This window comes from Buteo buteo, chromosome 3 (assembly GCF_964188355.1).
Source record: "Buteo buteo chromosome 3, bButBut1.hap1.1, whole genome shotgun sequence".
Taxonomy (NCBI): domain Eukaryota; kingdom Metazoa; phylum Chordata; class Aves; order Accipitriformes; family Accipitridae; genus Buteo; species Buteo buteo.
In genome coordinates, this window is record NC_134173.1 from 31,010,235 (window position 1) to 31,031,692 (window position 21,458).

At 42.1% G+C, this 21,458-nt stretch overlaps 1 protein-coding gene across 5 annotated transcripts in view; it reads right to left on the minus strand.

Annotated features, from left to right (window-relative positions):
• The window catches only part of GAREM1 (GRB2 associated regulator of MAPK1 subtype 1), a 104,567-nt gene that overhangs the window by 66,810 nt on the left and 16,299 nt on the right, over positions 1-21,458 (minus strand). For all 5 annotated transcript variants that reach the window (XM_075023215.1, XM_075023214.1, XM_075023216.1 and 2 more), the window contains one exon: positions 13,343-13,483. In XM_075023215.1, the coding sequence (XP_074879316.1) occupies positions 13,343-13,483 (141 nt within the window). Of the gene's footprint in view, positions 1-13,342; positions 13,484-21,458 lie in introns of those variants that run through there.

A 21,458-nucleotide genomic window follows, 5' to 3' on the forward strand; every position in this document is an offset into this window, starting at 1 on the left:
TCAGAGTGGGTCAGTAGCAGGATGATGGAGAGCAAGGTATTCTCCGTTTGCTATACACAAACTAACTCCAATATGAGAACAAACATCGATGTCAGATCCAATATTAAAAGTCATTGCCATAGCACAGAATATTCTTCAGCAGGCAAGGTTAAGTGTTGAAGGACAGCCTGACCTTGCTACAAGTTCATCTGAAGTCATAAGGCTGAATGAGGAAGTTGGGCATAAATAAGTATGTTTTTACTTGCATGACTCCTTACACAGCTACACCTCTGCAATGGATTTCTCTTAGACCTGTCACACAGCTCTTACTAATAGCAGAGACTGGTCATCATAAATTTTATGCTCCCATACTGGTGGCACCTACAGTTAAGGAACAATGGACCCATCAATCCTCCAGACCCACTACTGGCTACCAAATACAGTATTTTCCATTGGGTATTTAATAAAATTAATTTTAATAGGATTTTACAGACCAGCTGCAATCACTTACTGCCACCTTTTAGACTACTGTGGCTTTCAGAAGTCAGGTATTATGTTGCTTATTTTATTTATCATCAGAAACCCCCACATGCTGTAAAAAGGTACATATGGTAGCCAACCACCCTTGAGACATAAAGAACTGGGTGCTTTCCAGCTTTCTAAACTAGGTTCTGGAACATCTTCTTATAGTTTTGGTAACAAATTGTTGAAGAAGCTAACATGGGGCTTTGTCTTTCTCTAATACTTACATTATGATCTGTTCCTCCCCTCCTTGAAAACCCATCAAAAGGTTGCAGGATTTTTTTTCTTCTTCTGGCAGTAAGATGCTGCTCTAAGACTGTGCCACACACAAACTGGATGAGCAGCCAACTGCCGAGTAGGAGGCTCATTAAAAAGGGCCATTTGCTTGCCATATGTCTCTTTCTTCTAGACAGACTAATTCTAGTCATTAGAGTTTTAACCAGAAATGCAGATTAGCAAAGCAACTTTTTGTTAAAAATGGTACCAGAAATTTTCCTAAGCAGAGTATTGAGAACCACTCAGAGCTCAGAGTGAGTTACCGGTCCGGAACAAGAACCGTGATCCCAAAGTGGGATTGGCAGAGCGCCTCATCCTTGCAAGGCCGGCATTTCCCGAACTCCCATGGGGAGCCCCCGTCCCACCACCTCTTCCTGCTCCTGCCCTCCACCGCCACCCAGGCTGCTGCTGCTATTGTCTCCTGCTTCCCCCCTCCACTACCATCTCCCCCTCATTCCTCTCCCTCCCTACTGCTGCCGTAATATTTCCCCCGCTCATTCCCACACTCAGTGGGATGACTACAGGAGTATAAGCTGACAAGACCAGCGAAGCTTGTCTGCCACTGAGAAGTCTGTGCACTGTGCTCCCAGCTTGGCAAGGCAGCACAAGCACATCTGCTCCCAGCCATCTACCTAGAACAGCTCTTGCAGACCTTCGGGTCCATGCCGTCTATCTTTAGCAGGGTGGGTACTACCACATGACTAGACAAACACAGGTAACCCACAGGCATCCATAGGCTTCCTGCAGTGGGGTAGCGGTCAGTCAGCAGGAATCAAATCGACAAAAAAGAGAACAAACAACCAACCAAAAAACCCCAACCTCTTAGGATTTCAAGTGCATCCCTCAGCCACCTTTTCAGAATCAGATAAAGCAGTTTTTCAGATAGGAACGTATGCATACAAGATATTATTATAAATGTCAGTCTCTCTTCTATTTACAGAATGGTTTAAGACACTCAGTCTGAAGACAAACTCAGGTTCTCCATTAATTTCAGTTAGAAAGTTTGTCTAAATTCACGTTATGTTTTTATAGCAACTTTCCTCCTGGAAGATGTGAAAGCACTTCACAGAAAAAACTGATACCATGAACAGTTACAGGTAATGACCTTTTCCCCCATCCAACATCCCAACAGCTAGAGAAGGCTAAAGCTGATTTACTATCACACTGCAACTCTCACTCCTACTCACAGTATTTCTCATCTCACACCCCAGGATATACTGTAGCCCTTCCTCTGTACCGACTCCAAGGGATGCATCCTTCCCAGCAGCTGGTTCTGGGTTTCCAAGTCACACTCTTAAGAATCTCTCAACTCAGATGCATGAATCTTAAACACAGCACTATTTCATTTTTCTTTTTTTTTGGTGATGGCATTTGTGTAGCAAATGTCTTAATTCCCCTGATACACTTTGAACCGTAGTAATTAAATTAGCAGGGACACAGTAGCTAAAGAACCAGATTATGCAAGCCACCCTGTCCATCCATCTCACCAAGGTTTCACTTTTCCCATCAAGCTTCACTCCAGTCCCACTTGGCCTACATAGCCTTTTTTTTTTGAGCTTGGAAATGCAGAGGCCAATGCAGCATTTTATCAGAGACAGCTTTCCACAATCAGTACTTCCCACTGAACACTCTTTCTCCTCCATAGATACACATCTCTCACTTGCCTATGTTCAAAAGGTTATTAATGGTAACCCCCCCCCCCCCCTTCCTTCTAGCAGAAGACCACAAATGCACATCCCATCATTTTGATGAAGACCTTCAGATGTGATTGTGCATCCTAATCACATATGTCCCTCTCCCTTTTTCGTGCATGCATGCAGCCATCATGACAAAAACAGGACCTTTCACATGATGAGCTGCTCCACACACACACTAAAAGAGGCATCAGGTGAGCACCATGAAACAAGGCAACAAGGAACAGACACAGCCGGCTTGAATTATTTCAGCCACCCAAATGCAGCCAGCCAGCCTTAGCTGGCTATTCCCAGTCTAGTGCAATACAGAATTCATGTGAGATGAACCGGAAAAGGTTGAACTGGTGACAAATATTTAAAGAGTGTGCTGTGAAGGTGACTCCCCTGAAAAACATAACCTTCTTAGCATTTAGATTTAAAAGGTCCTTCTTACTCTATATAGGCTATCAACCATCCAAGATGACAGTAGCATCTGTCAATGTTGTAGATTTTCTAACAGGTGGCTCACCAGCCAGGCGTTCCTTGTTTGAGGACACTCATGAAAGCCCCCATACAGTATAGACATATACACTGTATTTCCTTCTTTGCCCCTGCTCTGCCCGCCTTTGGGATCAAACTGCACACTCTGGTTCAAAAGAAGAGTTAAGTCTCACCTGCAGTCAAGGGAACAAGTGGAAGAAAGAGAGCTTCACATCTGTACATAAAGCTGTGAGTACAGGCTTCAGTTTCCCCTCTAATGCTCAGGTCCTTCAGAATGAGAAGTTAAATACCCATGTTTCTCCTATCCAGTTAGTAATGGTCACCTTTGCTATTAGTGTTAATAGCTTCTCCCCCCCACACACTGCAACAAGTTAATCTCTGCCAGCTGAGAACAGAAAGTCTCTGCACAACAGCTCATGACAGAGAAAAAAGCCAGTTTTTCCACTCCTCAAAGTTTCAAAGCTCACAGAAGTGCCTTTCCCTGACACAGCAGAATTACTGTCTTAGATCACAGGCTAAATTAAACACACAAATTACATTCTCCATATAAACAGTTATACATGGCTTAAATAGCATGGGTTTATTTTCCTATTGGCACCAATTGGTACAGTAGTTCAATCAAAGCTTAAGACATCTGTGATGTCAGTTGCTTTAATAGGCAGCACTGACGTGACCGGCTCTCGTTCCCAGACGTGAAGTGTGCTGGTTTCCATGGGGAGGATGCTGACTGAAGAATTCCTACCGTACTTCCTATCAGTTGTTTTGAACAGCAAACACTGGCTCCAGGGAAAAAAAAATAAAAAAAATTCTGTTTGGGTATCCAAAAATTCACAAGATGACATCATCCTGTGCGACAGATTCCTCTGCAGCTCCCTCCTCAAACACATATGACCTATCAAAAACCCTGCTCTACATTCCTGCCAGCTGGGTTCTGTATTTACAGAAGGGAAAGACATTCATAATTTTTGCCTTGCTTGTTTGCCATGTTAGTTCAGTTGTAACAGCTCCGCCGCCAGCCCCAAGAAGCAAAAGGGACAGTCTAAAAGAGATTTCTTAGACTAATCATAGGAAGCTCATGGCAATTTCAGTAAACCATACCCAAATCCCTTAAGCATTAACAATTGTACTTCTCTGCAAGTCTGTATCTGTAGCATGCACTACATTCCAGGTAAGAGTAAGTCATGGGATAGTTGCATTGGTGACTGCATCACGCTTTGTAAAGATTTCATAGCAGTGACATCTGCTTGCTTTCTTTTGCACCTGCTAGTCTGTTCATATGAAAACACAACCCCCAATTTCATGCACCAGAGTTAAGTAAGAGATTAACAAAATGCATCATTATCTATATGAACTATCAACTCAAAACATACCACTCTTCAGCTCAAACAAGTTTTGTAAAAATTCTTCCTCAGGGTTTGCACAGAAGGAAAAGCATGTATTTTTTTACTGATTAAACAGTGACCATGGCCTTTACAACTGCTTTGTTATTCTCTTCTCCCATCAAGGGTCAACTTCAAGGCCTGATAGGTGGCATTATATCGGTAAAATTCTACTTTAGGAAAACAGGTGTGAAGTTCCAGGCTTGCAATTACAAACTACAGGCTACAGACCCACTTTGAGCTTCTAACTACCCTTAAAGCTTTTTAACTGTATGGTTCTTCTACGTGCCTGAACATCTACTTCAGGGTAGGAAAGGGTGAAGCAGCTTCACACTTAATTCATGTCTTTTTCAGTGCCTAGAAACAGGCAGCTTATGCCTATCCCCACCTCAATGGCAGGAGTCTTATCAGCTAGGCAGGCTGTAGTGTTCATGCATCTCCTTCCTTTCAAATCCTTAAGTTGTACCTCATGAAAGAGGAGAACAGCTTCCCCTTGGGAATTCAGGAGCCACATTCCCAATTTCCTTGTAGCTAGCTAGTACTTAAGGCAGCCTCAAGTGGTCGGAAACATGGGATCAACCTGGAACCTCAAGTGCAGCCCTAAATACACCTCAAATTCCCAGTGGGGATCAGCCTTTTCCTCTCAGCTTCCTAGTGGTTAAGTTAGGCAGCTTTTAAGACCCTTCTCCCAAGCTCTTAAGTCTTTCTAGCATCATGCAAATGAGCCCAGCGCTCCACTATACCAGCCAAGAGCTAAGGCAAAGTAATTCAAGCAATGCCAAGCAAATCCTATGTGATTTAGCCCATCTCCCAGTCTTCTGGGAACCAGTTTCCTGGCTGCTATTCTACTGTTCCCTCAATTGCAATCTTTCAAAAAGTCATCCTCCCCAGTTAATTTCTTTTGTACAAGCCTCTAGAGTTCTTTCCTAATTGATGCAACTCCGATCAGCTTCTTTGCTGCCTGCAGAGGTCTGAAACAAGCAAATAAAAAAAAAAAACAACCCACTTTACGGTGACAGCTTATAAGGTCACAGCTGAACTTCAGCAAGTTGCAAGTTTGCAGACTTAGAGTAACAGCCAAGAACTGTGGAAGTCTGAGGGAACGTGATACTTCGAATCATCAGTTGGAAAAGCTGCAAGTTTTCCCTCTCTCCTCCTACTCCCTTTCCCTTCTCACAAATAAAACACAGAGAGTTCACTGCTGAGGCAAATCTTAGTTTTTTTAAACAAGGGTAAGATGATACTCACGCTGAAGTCTTGCTCTTCTCTACTGTGACAGCTGTATCTAAAAGCATATGCCTCTTTCCACCTAGTACCTCACTGAGATAGTATTGAAAAATATTACTATCATCACAAGCTTTTGTTTCCTTTAAGGCACCAAGCAAATCCCATGAAACCAAACAAATTTTATAGTACAAACTGGTGTCTACAAACCACAAACTCTTATTCCAGGTTGGAAAGCAAGAGAGAAAATACAGGTATTTTCTTTCCCTGAACTTCTGGGACATAATCAGACTCTTCCTCCATTATTTGGAATAACACTACCCTGTGAACGAACCCTGCTGTTCTCATTACATCAAAGAGCAGCACCCTTTGAGAGCTTCAGACTCTACAGCAGTTTCAGACATTTCAGACAGTCCAGGCAGCAAAACTGGAAGGAGGATGGGAACTAAACCAGAGTTGAATGGGGTTTCATCAGCAGGCTGAATACAAGCTTCGATATATCCAGCCACTAACTTGAATGTCAAGCAAATTCTACAAATTCTGTAGGTGACTGCAGAAATCTCATAAACAGAAGGTTGTGTATATACAAAGAGAGAAGCAGTCTCACAGTGCCACTTTTCATTTATGAGGATGATAGCTTTAAGGAAACTAGACACTGCAAAAAAGTCTGGCTGACTCCAGAGAGATGAAGTTGAGAGCGAAAGATTCTTAGCAGTGCAACCTGATGAAGAATTGCACACCGCCGTTTCACTAGAAGCTAAATTTGAACCACCTCCCCACATCAAAAAGGGATTTTTGATCCATAGCTTGCATTCTGGGAAGCTGCTGGTGTACAATACTAGAAAGCAAGTACCATATACACCCCAAACAAACTGCTTGGGCTCAGGACAAACTGCTCAATCAAAAATCAAGTAAGGAAGCAAGCAAGCAAGTGGGGGGGGGGGGGGGGGAAGGGAAGACATATGTATACATTCCTTAATAGTTATAAAACAAAATGCAAAGTAGAAGAGATTCTGCAAAACAGGTGGTCAGAGAAAAGGGGAATATTTCATTAGTTAAAGCTGCTACTTCACCAGACTGGCTAATGGGGGGAGATGAAGGAACAGGAAGAACATGTGAACCCCCAGATGCAAAAGTAGTAAGTGATTTTTGCCAGCAACTTCAGTACCTGCATTTTGATCCTGTGATTTGATATTGCACTGTAGATTAATGTAGAGGCATTTGCCAAAATTTAAATAGGTAAAGAAAAGTGGAATAACAAAGAGATAGGAGCATGGGGAAGTCTGACAGCAACTAAACTTGTTGAAGATAACTCTCTGGACAAGAAAAAAAATTAAGAATATAGATATTTGTTCATGTATGGAAGAACAGTTTATCCATTATTTCAAGATGACAGGTTTGAAAAATCCAGAAATACAAAGACAGTTTCCAGACTACAAAGCCGTGATTGCCTAGAATAGAAAAACTCAGCCTTAGTGGGAAAAAGGAGGTAACAATTAAATGAAAAACAAGTAGATAAATATATTTTAAGGCATAATAATTTCCCTAACAGAAAAGCATGGAATGATGCTATATGGGCAATTACAAGTGTTTCAGACATGACTGAGCTCAGACTTACAGCTGAAGAGGCTGCACCACTCACGAAAATGAGTGCCCTCTCACTCTGCAATACCCAGGCACTACTCTACAATCAGACTTTTAAATGAATACTGAATAGACTTTCTTCTATTTGTCTATGGGAGAAAAGGGTTGCAATTCTCAGGAGACCTCACAATCAAGTATTCAGAGCTACAGAAGTCATATTTCTCTTTTAAACGCATGAAGACTATATGCTGGTGGCAACATTTTATTAGCAGTACCTGTGAAGAAAAGCTTTCAAACGTCCGACTGCTTTTCAGATCATACAAGCTTTTTCAAGAAAAAAACCCAAACAAAATTTGGGTACCAGGGGGTTAAACGTGTGGGTTGGGTTTTTTTCTTGGTTTTCTTCTGAGAACATACATTCATTAATCGTTTACCAGCCCACAGACACATGGCAGCCTGCCTCTCTCAGAAGCACTGCATTTGGGCCCTGTTCTCCAGAATTTATATTCAGTTGTACAGCAGAAAAGCCCCAGGAGAACTATGTGATAGTTGGGTGCCAGGTTAAGTTCAAAGCAAAACACAAATTAAAATGCAAAATGCACTTCATATCAGGGAGTGGTGTACCTGCTGGCTGGGAAGGACTCACCTAAGTTCCCTACTCCAGAGCAGTGTCCCTCCCTGTCTTAGATCTCACCCACCTCTTTGAACTTAAAAATACCCCGTCAGAGCTGTACTGCTCCATTTACGCAGAAGAACAGGCGCAGCTCTCCCTGACGCTACCCGCTGTTCGCAGGGAGGCAAAGCCCTGGGACAAAGGGCTCTTTGTCTACCACCACCTTCCCTGAGCAGCAGACAGCATTAAACTGCACTTGAGGGAGTGAAGAATCTAAATTGAATGCAAGACAAGGAAGCACCCTCTCTGTCCCCAAAGTAACACAAGTTGGCAGCAGATACCATAAAGCTGTCAAGCAAAGAATGTCTGCCAGTCTGATGTTTGCTCTTCTCTCCAGGGCCATGAAGAGAGCCATAAAGCACACTTACAGAAGACCCAACATACTGTAAACATCTAAGAGCGCTCGGTATCACTAGAGTAAAGATCCAAGCTCTTCCACGTGCTGGATGCATCAGGTTCAGGGTGGGGACTGAGCAACAGCAGCTGCTGTCACCAGCTCAAGACAACTAGGAGATGCCTAACTCACACCATACTTCAGCGCTCTCCTCCCTCAGTGTCCAAGGTCTGGCTATTCCAGATGGGCACCAGTAAGCCTGCTGGGACTGCAAAATTGTGTCTTAGAGGCAGGCATGCCTTTGGACATGAGAGAGAAACTTCTGCAGCTGCATGTTGCAAAATCTCAGGAAGCTCTCCTGCTCCACCGCCGCAAAGGCAAGTTCACTCTTGAGAAGACCTGCAGAGAGCGTCTTCCTCCGTGTTAGCAGGACGCAGTGAGGAACAGGCCCATCAGGCACCTCTCCGTGATTAACAAATCAAACCAGTAGGAACAGGTTTCAGTAGCACGTTCGTGGTACACCAGTTCTAACACCAGAGAAGGGACTTCTGACTCATTCCCACCCGGCACCCCACCTGGGGAAGGTTCACATGACAAGGTTTTATATTTCCTCATTTAAAAGACATTAAGAAAGCTATCAGCACACTTAGGTAAGCAATTGGACAGGGCACCAGCAATTACTCTGTATTAGCAGCTGCACACCTTCACTATGTGGTGGGGAGGTGTGAGTTCACAGGAAGAGTATTTCCAACACCCCTGATGTGTTACAGTGTGGCACACCCTGAAATAGGCTGTTACTTTCTAAGGTCTTCATAAAAGTATTTTCTTGTATTTTCTTTATTAGTTGCCTCCCATGAGCACATAAACAGCAGCAGTGACACAAGAGGTGTTCCCTCCAAACCCTGGGCAAAGCTGAGTAGAAGCTTAAAAAAAAAAAACAAAAACCAAAAAAAATAGGGGTTTGGATTTTTTTTTTTTTTAAACATAATCTCAAAGGAACAGCTTTGCTCTCAGAATGGAAAAAGCCCTCAGTCAGACAGGAGAACAAACCAACCATCAGTTGCAACAACAGAGATAAAGCCCTAAAAAACAACAGTAAAGGTCCTGTTATGATTTGCTTACATGTGGGAGTGAGTATTTGGGGCAAAATAACTTAGATGCTGCCAACACACCCCAAAGTACTACTTCTTTCACTGCATACACTCACACCAATACTAGCATGGCCTTTGAAAGAAAAGGCTATGCTGTGTAGGTGGGGGTATGCACACACACGTGGGTTACTCCACAGCCCTCTGCGGTTTTTCCTGTACAGCAAGTTTTAAAAGGAACCACATCCAGCTCCATCAACTTTCAAATCAGTAATCCACACACATAAGGAATTGTGGCCACGTAGCACAGGCATTTACAACAGACTGCATGGGCTGTTTAGAGTCAGAGCAGAAGACCTCTGCAGCTTGAGCTGATGAATCCTCAAAAATGTTTTTGATAGTTTTGAGCTATATAGTCCTGGAAGGTAACACAACAAGAGTCAGCCAACACCCAGAGGCCGCAGCGTTCAAACCCCCAGACAGTGTCTTCATTGCCTTTCAGTTATCACAGAATACATTTGAGATGAGGCTATCAGCACCCCTCGGACACTTCTTCCCACGGAGGTACCTCTGCAGAGGAAGGAGAGGTGTTCATTCCTCTTCACGAGCAGCAGGACAGTGAAGTCTAATTCTGCCAGATACTAACATGCCCTGTATCTTCCAAATTCAGATCATAAACCACTATTTTCCAGAGGCTACTAAGGGAGACATTTATCACGGTAAAGATTACAGTGCTGCCTAAGCCAAAACTAGCAGTAACATTTGACATCAGCTGGAGGGTATGGATGATACACACTCACTTTTAGAGTAGAAATTTAGTATTAAGGATATCATAGTACCAGGAACAATATAAAACTAGTGCAGACAGAAAGCCTGTAAGACCTTCTTGGAAGTATCAAGTGTGAATTGTGTACCTGAGGAAAGCAAAGGACACGAAACCAACGTCCATCTGTTGTGATGGTTTACCTTGGACTCTTGTGAAGTTCACTCTCTCATGCCAAAACAGGGTACTATCAGGACAGTAATTTTGATCTGCTCTCCATTCTACATGCACGTGAAGACCTCTTCTGTTTTAGGAGCCAGGAACGCATTAGCCATTTGGTTTTAATTACATGAAAATTGAACTCAATGCTACATTAACTCTAACTTTAAAGAGAAGCAAACTGGAAAGAGTATTCAAGAGAGAATGGTTAGACTAACAGCCATCATATATGACTGCTCTTTGACAGCAACAGCAAAAATTAACCACGTCAGCCATCCCCAACTGAAACAACCAGGGTAGCAGTTTCCCAGTAGGGAAAGGACCATTGGCAGGACTGCAGAACTCAGGTTCTGTTAATGAGATTTCACTTAAATGTAAAATACAGCATTTTACTTCTTTAATAAGGCTTTATTGTATTTAGGTTTAATAAGTGTATCAAAACCTGATTTAGCAAGTAGCAAAATCAGATTTACTTTATACTCATATTTATATACATGAGTGATGACTTCGTAGTACTTAAACCCATAATCTCAGGAGAATAACATCCGTTTCAACTTCCCTTCCTGCTCAAGTGTTGCAACCAAAATCATGCTGCAATTTGCTACATTAAAATTCTGCTAGGTGTTAAAAAAATAAAAAATTATGCCATTAAAGCTGAAACAAACCTAGAAAGTCATTTTCATGAACTCTTACGTTCCATTTCTAAGGGTCATTGTGGTAGGCAGTACATCTTACTTGATGGAAGTTTAAAGTTAAAGCATGCAAAAAGTCAGTCCTATAATCCAAAATTTATACAGCAATAGAGTTTACAAACATTTGCCTATGAGGACATAAAACCCGTCCTCTAAAACCAAAAACTAATGCCTGAGCCCCATATAAGCATTCCTCCAACTGTTCTAGTTGTGTTTTCTGCAAAGATGGAAAGCTCTCGCATGCAAGTGGAGGGCTGTGCCAGCCAGCTCACACAGCAATCGCCAGCAGACAGCACTACCTTTCGGTAGCAGAACGTCCTCCCCAGAAAGGTGATGATTCTGGAGCACTCCCACTACCCAGCCTTCCCAGAGCTCACTGAAGAACAGACGCCCCAGCTGGCTCCAGAGCTAGCAGCATAACTGTGTCAGGTCAGTACCCAGCCCAGCAAGTCTTCTGAGGCAGCTACATTAAACTTTGCCTCTTTAGCGCAGGATTCTGGATCCTCAAAGCAGTAAATGCGAGGCACTGCACAACGCAGCCCTGAAAGCGCACTCAGTGTTAGCCTGTAGATCTCCATATGGTACTCCACAGCAGCATAAATTAATCTTTAGGGTATGGAAGACTTCTCTAAATGCATTTAGATGTTAGCACCCAAGCACCAATTGCAGTGCTTTGCTAACTAAACCTTCACATGCTTAGACTTGTCTCTCCTTTCTTGTAGGCAAGCCCATGAGACATGCTCTGGTACTGCAAGTTAGCACTGACCATTTTCATGAAGTTCCTTTGGCAGCATTGGAGCCCATCACATATTCAGTAAGTGCCCTCACTACATGGCAGTTTCTGAGCTTTCATATATTTTCATCTCATTAATGAGGAATTTATGGCAGGGAACTTTCTGGAGATTATTTGACAGCAAAATGTATTCTGCGAACTAAATGCACACTCTTTTCCTGCATTAACACAAGCCAGGAAAAAAAGCACATTGATAGTATAGCAGTATGTTAGGGGACAGACTTTGATTTTTCTGGTATCTATGTAAATTTAGGCTATGAATGAATGGAATTATGAAGAGTCATGAAAATCTGCTTAGCAGATCTTTGTTAATTTTTTAAAAATTAAGAATCAAGCTTTAGTAAACCCCTTAAGAGCCAATCTTCTTTCATGCCAATAACCATTTTATTTTCTGTTCCCCTTCCTCCAGGAATCACAGTGAGGATTTTAAAATGTGGCATTCAGTTTGAAGGAATTGAAGTGTTTATCTGGCCACAGCACTGAAACTTATGCAGCCAGGAGGTGTTAAAAAAAAAAAAAATAAAAAATTGATGTTACTAAGCATAAGCACTAGAAACTTTATATTATGAAAGTTAAATTCAGAGAGTTTTAAAGCCACATGTATTATGACATTATATGCCATCAGACCAAAGCTTTTAAATGTGTCTTAAAAAAAATTAACCTTCCAGAGGTGAACTCCAAGGAGAATCAGTACATAAGAAGGCAACTGGTGTAAGTTTCATCACTGAAATAGGGTGCATCACTGCAGTTGCAGCACTGGTGTGACTGAAATAAAACATTTCAGTCAGCTCTTGTACAACTCAGCACACCCTAATTGCACCAACATTTTAAAGGACACCGTAAGAGAACTGAGCAGATTACTCAACTGACAACTGGCCATACAGAAGACCAAATAAGACACTAAGCCCAAGTCTTTGCTTCGTAGCCATGGCTCTTTCAGTTCACACTTTCCAGCTCTTTAAATTTTTTTATCCACTGCAGCAAGATAAGCACTTCCCACTCACATAGTATTGTTCTATTCAGCTTGTGAATAAGGACATTAAGCAGTAGGAAACAGTATTAAAAATAATTTCCTAGAAAAGTAAAAATAATCTGAAATCATAAAATAAATATGGATTAGTTGCATCATATCTACTTGGAACAACAGTATTACTGCATCATCCAAAAAGGCAGACAGTGACAAGGAACTACTGAGGAGCATTACTGTAAAACTGAAGTATTATTGTGAAGGGTCCCTGGGTTTTAACATGGAAATATTAAAAAAATCCCCTCCAGTTTGAATATGCAATGAAGTGTAAAACCCATTCCATCTTTGACCGAACATTTCAAGGCATTTTCAAACTCTCACACTTTTGTCACCACATTTGCAGATGAGAAGTGCTGGCAATACATTATATTCAAATTGAAACCAGTTCTTCTACATAGCTAATGTTCTGTCCATGCGCTGCCCAATGAAATACATCTATATAATAGCCCTGGGAGTAAGTCAGTATCTCTTGCGCTCTGTAACATTATCAAAAAGTTAAGTGACAGACACTGGCATCAGAGACTTAGCTTCACTCTGTCAAATAAAGTGGTCAGTGTTAAGTGGTAGGCAATTCATTCTCTTTGAATTTTTATTTCAGGTCAACAATAGCTTTACCTGCATAATGTACAGGGATTTCTATCTTTGGCCCTATGACGTAGTGACCCTCCTCCAGACTGTGAGCTGTAATTGTTGTCCACTGCCGACATGAATGAATCAGAAGATAATCACTCTCTCGAAGGCCTTCTACAGTTTCTCCTGCAAAACAGATGTAGGGGTTTTTTTTTAAAAAAATAAAAAATAAAATAAAATCACACTTACTGCATGAAGAATTAGGAAAACTTCACAACAAGTGTTTATTCTTATTGCTGTTCATTTTTTTCAGACTTTTGATATTTAAAAATCCAATTAAGTAAATCTCAATTCTATACAGTATTCATTTTTGCAACGTAAGCACTTTACAGAAAACAAACATAAAGCAAAACAACTCAGTGCCTGAATACAATAGCACAGAGATGTAATCCAGATTACTCAGCAGTGGCTCTGTGGCTCATTTTCAGCTTTTGGTATAAATAGACTTTTCATATCTCTATTTATGTCTGCCTATCTCACTTAATACAAATACTTGAGAGCTCTTTTAATTTTTAAAGAAAGCAAAAAAAGTACAGTTTTGTATGTTGAAAGATCAGCATCACACTACCCTACATCCACCTGAAGCCAAATCTTGTTCATCACTATTAAGTAATTGGCTATCACACTTGCAGATATAGAGATTTCAGCTTTGTCATTCTATCCCTTTGCAAGTCACTGCTTAATTAGCCATTCCTATGTCTGTAAACTTAATCCTGCCACATAATGAGGATAAATAAATAAAATTGAACACACACCAAAGTCCTCTCTCAGAGATAAATTCAACCAGAAGCCCCCCCCAGGTAAAGTCCAGCTCATCTTTGTAACGCCCCCTCTGTGAAATCCATCCCAAACACAGCCAGAGACCCAGCTCTCCTTTCTTCCCCTGACCCTACCAAATCATCTGCATTTCTGCCAAGTACTCTCCCCTACTCTACCAGTTGCAGTGCCTGATCAAGACTAGAGTGCTTTGCTTGGCTTTCCAGCAATTGGAAGAGCCACATTAGACAGACTACTCATTGCGCCAGCTATATATCTCAAGCATGATATATGAACAAAATTTCACAGAGCCGGGTGTATCATGGCAGACTGCTTACATACCTGCAGTCCTGCTCAGTACGCTTCTGCATTAAACACACAGAAAACAGCATTTCTAAAAGTGCCTTTAAAGCAGCCACGTGAAATTTCAGGAACGCTTAGTAGACACTAAACATGGGCCAATAATAATGAAGCTTTAAATTCCATTTTCTTTTTCTCCCACCAGCCCTCTGCAGTTACAGCCAAAAATAAAGCAAGTAGTTTAGCCCTGGAATCAAGTTTGGACAAAACCCATCCCCTTCAGCTACTACAACAAACTGCACTTTCTCTTCACTGTCCTCTGATATTCTTTAAAGTCAGTAGAAGAATGAGACTTTCCTCAGCCTGGGGCAGCAGACATTTCCCCTGTTCAATCTCTGCAGAGGAGAGATACTTCCCATTGAGCTTTTTTTTTTGCCCACACCAGGCAATCTTTTCCACCATAGGTAATGGCTACTACACACCCCGTTCCTGCCTAATTTCATGCTCCCATTCTATCAGAAAGTGCCCTCCTACACAATTCAAAACGCAGCAACTGGTGCGTGTGAGAACTGTTAGATTTTAAATCAGACGAGACCATTATGACCATCTGCTCCGACACTCTCCAGCCACAGGATTCTGCTTGTTTCCTCCAGAAACTTGGGTTTGGCTAAACAGGGGAGAGACCCTCCCCAACCCGTAGGGTCTGAGAGATGGATCCCTGCGTCTGCTGTCCCACGGCCTGTTAAAACTTAAAAAAGTTCCCATTTTGTACATTTGGGGCTTTAACTTATAACTGTGAATAAACTGCTGTTATGTGGGTGTAGAAGGGGAACAAAACCCAAAACAAAACAAGGTATACAGAGCTCCTTAGTACTAGCTCTTGCTCCTATGAAGGTGCCTTTTCCACGTTTGCTTCTTTTTCAGAGCACAGAAAGTACTTCCAGGTAAGCAGGACATTTCAAGAACTGGTTTCCATGCGCTCCTTGGACCACATCCCTTAGCAGGGATGCCCAGCCAGGCAGCCAGGCTGCTTAACACCAGGTCCTGCTCCCGGGGAAGCACCACCCCTCTGCCCACAGCACGCTGGGAGGAGAGACCTCAGAACGCCTAGAGATGAGTGGCAAAACTCCCATGCGGCACTGGAGAACTCTTTGGTCCCATCCCTATCTTGAAGAAAATTCAGATACATTTGCTAGAGGAGTCAGTCACACACCCACTGCATTTTACCAAATCACCTGACCTTGAGCACCTTCTGTTTTCTGCTCACAGAGTAACTCCTAATACATATAAAAATTATCTTCAGCTTGCTGCAACAGAGTTTTACAATTTGGGGTGAAAACATCATAATAATAATAATAATAAATGGTTTTATTTGAAACTCATGTTTCAGTTTAGAGTTACACTTACGCTTTCTATAATCCATGGCAACAAGTAATTATTCCATCCCACAACAAAATAAAACTGGCGACACCTAAGGGAAGAACTAGTATTTTACTAGTTTCACTGACAGTGGTAAACAAATTTTGAAGGAAATACAAAGCATCTCTGGTATGCTTTTTCTCTGACTTAAAATCTGTAGCTATAATTTCAGAACGTTGCCTAAAAGGAAGGCTGGATTCTACATCCAGGATCACAGGGAAATAATTACAGTATGGGTCACCCTCGAAGAGTCTGAGAAAGACATTCTCAGGAAAATAAAGACACCCATTATGAAAAGGTGCTTCCAGTCGTGGCTCACATGCCATGATCTGTTTAAGTGGTTATTCCACTAAAACTGGGTGGGACAGGTGAGCGTAAAAAGAGATTACTAAGGCAGGCCCAAGAGTGACTACGTAATTAAGTCTGCAGCTGGAAGTAGCTGTATTTTTTAAACAGAACCTTGGAAACCACAATTCTTGTTACACCAATTATTTGCTCCAACTGATTCCATTGGGAACGAATTTCACACTTTGCTGCGGGAGAGCGAGCCGAGGAGAGAAGGTGGAGCGGAGGCAGCGGGAGTTCTCCACCGGCCCTCCGGCTCCCTCACAAGGGGCAGGCCTGCCCTCACCCAGCCCTGGTCCTTCCGAACCGTGGGCGAGACGGATTCCTGGGGCGGCTTTATAGGAAGAGGCTCCTTGTCGCCAAAGGCATTAATGGACTCGCAAAACCACCTGGCTAATGACGGCCTCCGTGCCATGGGAGGGAATGCAAGGAAGAGTCAAACGTGACTGAGGACAACAGAATATTGCAATACATACTCTCCTCTTTCTTCCATTTTCTTTCTAGGCTGTCTCCCCCTGGAAGACTTGCTCGCTGCCTTCAAAGCGGTCTCCTCCTGGAGAGGAGGACCTTTCGGGCAGGAGACACCTCTGACCCGAGCTACATGACTCAGCTCCCAGCCCAAGCATGGCCCTACAGACTTAGTCCTTTACACTTTTCCCAGACAACTGTACCTTGCAAAACAGCCACACATATCCAATCTGATTTTTCCCCTGACTCAGTAACACAGGTTATGCAAGCCTTTCTTTAATCACATTTTAACTATGTGGGAGAGAATTCGGCAGTCCTCGCATCCACCAACTATGCAACTTGGTTGTCAACTATTCAACATACTCCTACATGGCTGCTTACACAAAAATCAGACGCCATGAGAAAATAGAGAACACAGGCCATTAATCTTTAGTAACAGTTTTGTCTCTTATGATCAAATATGGATTAGCTTTATCTTCTCACCCTCTCCTCCCTGCCCCACACGCCTGCCATATAATTAACCACTACAAAGAATCGACAGGCAAATACTTGTGTTGTTTTTTCCCCCCCAAATAAAAGTCAGAGAAGGAATGAACTATCACATGCAATTCCCCACCCTTCCCCAAGTTGCCTACATCTTTCCAAAATATGAGTCAAGTTTATTCATAATAATGCCCAAGACTAAGAAACCCATGACTCGCCAACAGTGCCTAAACCCTAAATAAAGCGTCAACACCCATTCCTGTGTAACAATAAAAACCTCACACCTCTGAACTGAAAAGTTCGCCAGTATGTTCCTACACAAGCTGTCCTGCTATAAGCACTCTGACCATGACCAGTATTTGGACTATTTCATCATGCATCACAAGCAGCACTGTAACAGCTATTCATGTGTTCATTAAAAATAAGATGTATTACCATTTTTTAATTACATGATCCATTTCCATGCAATTCCTAAAACCTACAAATATTGTAAAGCCCACCCTTGTTGAAGAGCAATTGCAAAGGGAACACTGACCAAAAAAGGAAAATTGTTCACATGTTGATCCAGTTAAAAAAAAAAAAAAAAGTAATTGCTTAATCAAGAGTCCTATGCTTATTAAATACCACCTACATTAAATGCCAATACTTCTTTAATAATTCTTTCCAGTTCCAAAACTGGATCATCCACATTTGGCAAATCTTGGCTTTATCATTGTAAACACTCCAATCTCAAATTAACAGTTAACAACTGTAGCAAGACTGGAAGCAGGATACCTCTATCTGCAAGTTTGGAGATGAATTTTTGTTTTCACCTGCAGTTTTTAAGAACCAGGTGAAAAAACAGAGGCTGGCTATGCACAGAGACCAAGCTTATATATCGCAATGCTGCAGTACGAAAGGAAACTCATTGCTTTTGAAGCAAGCACTGACCTCCCTGCAGGCTGTTGCCACTGCTTACTTTCTCAAGACACATACTTCTATTTAGTTCAGCATTTCACATTTCCAAGTATCTGGGGTAAAGCCTCAAGAGTAGAACTGAAGACCCCTCCAGTTTTGAAGGGTCTGAGCACTCCCACCTCCTCTTTGCTTCCTTCTGGATCAACAATTAAAGCTTGGCCCATTACAGTCCATAAAAGAAAATTCACACAGATTCCACATACTCTGGTTCGCCAAAGACAGCAATGACCTTTCAACAATAACCACTACAGAAAAATCATGAAACAAATGGAATAGAAAAAAAAACCCCAAACCAAACAACTTATAAGGTTCTCCTCCTAGTATTGAGAAACTAACATTCAAGTCACTCCAAAACGTGCAGACCAACATGACTCATTCATTCACAGAATCTACATTGCCAAAAATAAGCAGCAATCTACAGGAATATAAATGCTTTATAATGCCACACACTTTGTCATCTTGGCTAAGAGTTTGCATCACTGCCTTAAAGCATAAGCTTTGCGTCTGGAGACATTAAAATAGTAGGTAACGAGCAATTCAGAGAAAGAGAAGAAGTCGCATGCAAGGTTCCAGCAACGTAACAGATACCATTTACACACGCCAGATGAACTAGATACCATCTCCTCCTGCCAGGAAGATCGTTACGGAGACATTCCTCTCATCTCATTCATCACAGAAGACTGTAAAGTGAGCTTAATGCTGTCCCTTGCACATCAGTTCAAGCATGCAGAATTTGCTCTTCCTGGAACAAAAAGGCTTACAGAAAAGAGCTTGGAGCTCATGAGAAACTTACGATGACTTTATGAAATAGCTGGTGAAGAGGATGCCTGCAAAACCCAGGGAAAACTCATCAAGACTTTGGGCCATGTGTTTTCATTAAGCCTGAACACCATCTGCATGCAAGGTAACAGATGCCGTACAATTAAGTGCATCACCCAGCCTGCCTTGGTCAGTTAAGTAGGTGGTGAGTTTAATTATTCCATCTAATGTTCCACAATCGCATAACATATCATTACACAGAAAAATCTCAGCAACATTAAAAATCATTTCAGTGGGTGCTCAGCCAGGTACCTACAAAACCACACGAATTAATAACTTCAACTTTACCCCCACTGGAGCTTGCCCAAACATTTGCTAGGAATGAAGGGTTAATTTGTGGAACAACAAAAAGAAGTGGCTGGCTGGTCAGGTGAGCACATCTGCTGTGAAAGAATGATGAAGAACTGCCAGCACGTGGCTAGTGTTACAAGGGACAACTAGCAACCAAGGTTTATTTTGCAACAACTGGAAGCTAAGAGAAAGTAGAATGATTAGAAGCCAGAAAAAAGAAAGAAGTGAGGTTCTTACTTATTTATCATGCTATCATTGCACTGAGGAGCCTTACTTACATACACAGCATCTGCTTCACTGGGCATGCAGCTTCACTGGGCTTTCCCTGGCTGAGGACCAACGAGCCATGCATTAAGATACACCTTAACATCCTACTGCATCAGGAAAGACAAAGCACAGTCCCAGCCAGTATGAAATTAAGTTATAATCTATTGCTTTAAAAAAAAAAGAAAAAAAAAAAAAGACCGTATTATGGACTTTGTGGCTCTGTGCAAAGAGATGTTTCAGGTCAGAGGGAGGTCACACTGCTAGCACAAATATAAATGCCAGCACTGCTTTTCTACCCCAAAAGAAGGAACCTACAACGCCGTACACCAGTCAGCTAATAAAAGCTGTCTTGTTTTTGGAAACGGAAACTTGTGTTTCTGCAAATGTGCTAGTCACATAGCTCCCACAGAGGTAAGACCTTAAGATAAATTCAAATTCTTTTCATCTTATTGGAAGATTCACAGCAGGTAAAAGCTGAAGTCAAGGCCTCCTCTCAGCACAAAAGCTCAGGGGTCCCCCATCTAAAAGTGGGGAGCCCAGGGCCTAGCACAGATGAGCCAGCACACCTGAAGGTCAGAAACACCCAGCTGTGCACAGCAAGCACCTACTAACCGTGGGCATTGCGCACACGAACTTCAGCCTCCTTGGCAGTGAGGGCTTCTGAGCATCACAGACACCTGCAGCTTCTCCAAGGCAGGCCTTGTGGTATTGCCAGGTGTTAAAACCAGGCTGGGTACCACAGCACCCTTTTGCCTTTTAAAAAACCGTCAGTCATAACTCAGGGCCATTCTCATCTGGGAATCTGTGTTTCCTTTCACTGGCAGGCTCACCCTTTACACAGTCTTCAAACAGCTCCCAACGCTTTGGTTCTTGTTCAGCCAGTTGGTTGTTTGGGCTTCTGATCTCTTGAAATACAAGACAACAAAAAACAAGGCATAGCCGTCCGCAAAAAACCAGCAGACAGCAATTCCTCGTTGCATACAAAACAAGTAGGCCAAAAAGATCAAGGTGTATGTCAGGCTGCATCACAACAATTTTTCACTGTTAACTTCAATTTGGTCTCATTTGACACAGGGACACATGGAAGCATCACTAGCGCTCAAGAAGCACTGCACTGAGTGTGTTCCTTTTATGTTAGTAAGAGTACAAGTTCTTTGAAAAACACATACAAAAAGCCCCAAACTGTTAGCATGGGCAATAGGCTACTGGAAGAGAACTCCAAGTAGTCAATTTTCCAATATCTTTGAGGCTTAGCATCTATTTTTATTGGAGTCCAAATTCAAAGAGCAGTATGAATTCCTTCACTTAGGCGACAAGACTGCACTCTTAAATAACTCTCTCTGGTTTTAATCCATGCAATGGAGGAGAAACAAAAGAAACGAATATGTGACAATGCAGTAGAAGACAAACCCACTGTATTCTATTTGTTAATCAAATACCTGCAGCACTGTCATACATGACCATCTGACGCCAGTTGTCATCAAAGGGAAGAAGGAACAAGTGAACAAATGCCCTTTTCCCCTTATAAGCACAGACATCATCTAAAGTCACCAAGTGGTTTTGTTGTTTCAGGCAGACTGAAACTGCAACAGCGCATGGGACAGCTTCCATCCGACTTCCCATCTACCAGAATGCTGTCAACATATAATCCTTCACCTCCAGCACTCAGTAACACTGCCAGTGAGATGTTGCTGTGGTAGAACAGGTGCCTCTCCTCCTACAGATCATTTCACTAATATTTAAAGCTTTCTTCTTTTCTAACGCTGAGTTTGGAGTTTACATTTTGGGGGAAGAAACACAAAGTTCTTGTTAAGTCTGAATATTCAAATTAGGACAATTAATCTTATTTTATTATTATTTAGCAGGTCATGCAGCCTCTCCTCATGACAAATAACTTCTGTGTAAACTCTGAGGGAGGGTGGAGGGAGGAAGTCAAAGCTTTTGTTTTCTGCAGGCTGCATCATACTCCAGAGTATCTGTTAGGTATTTATCTATG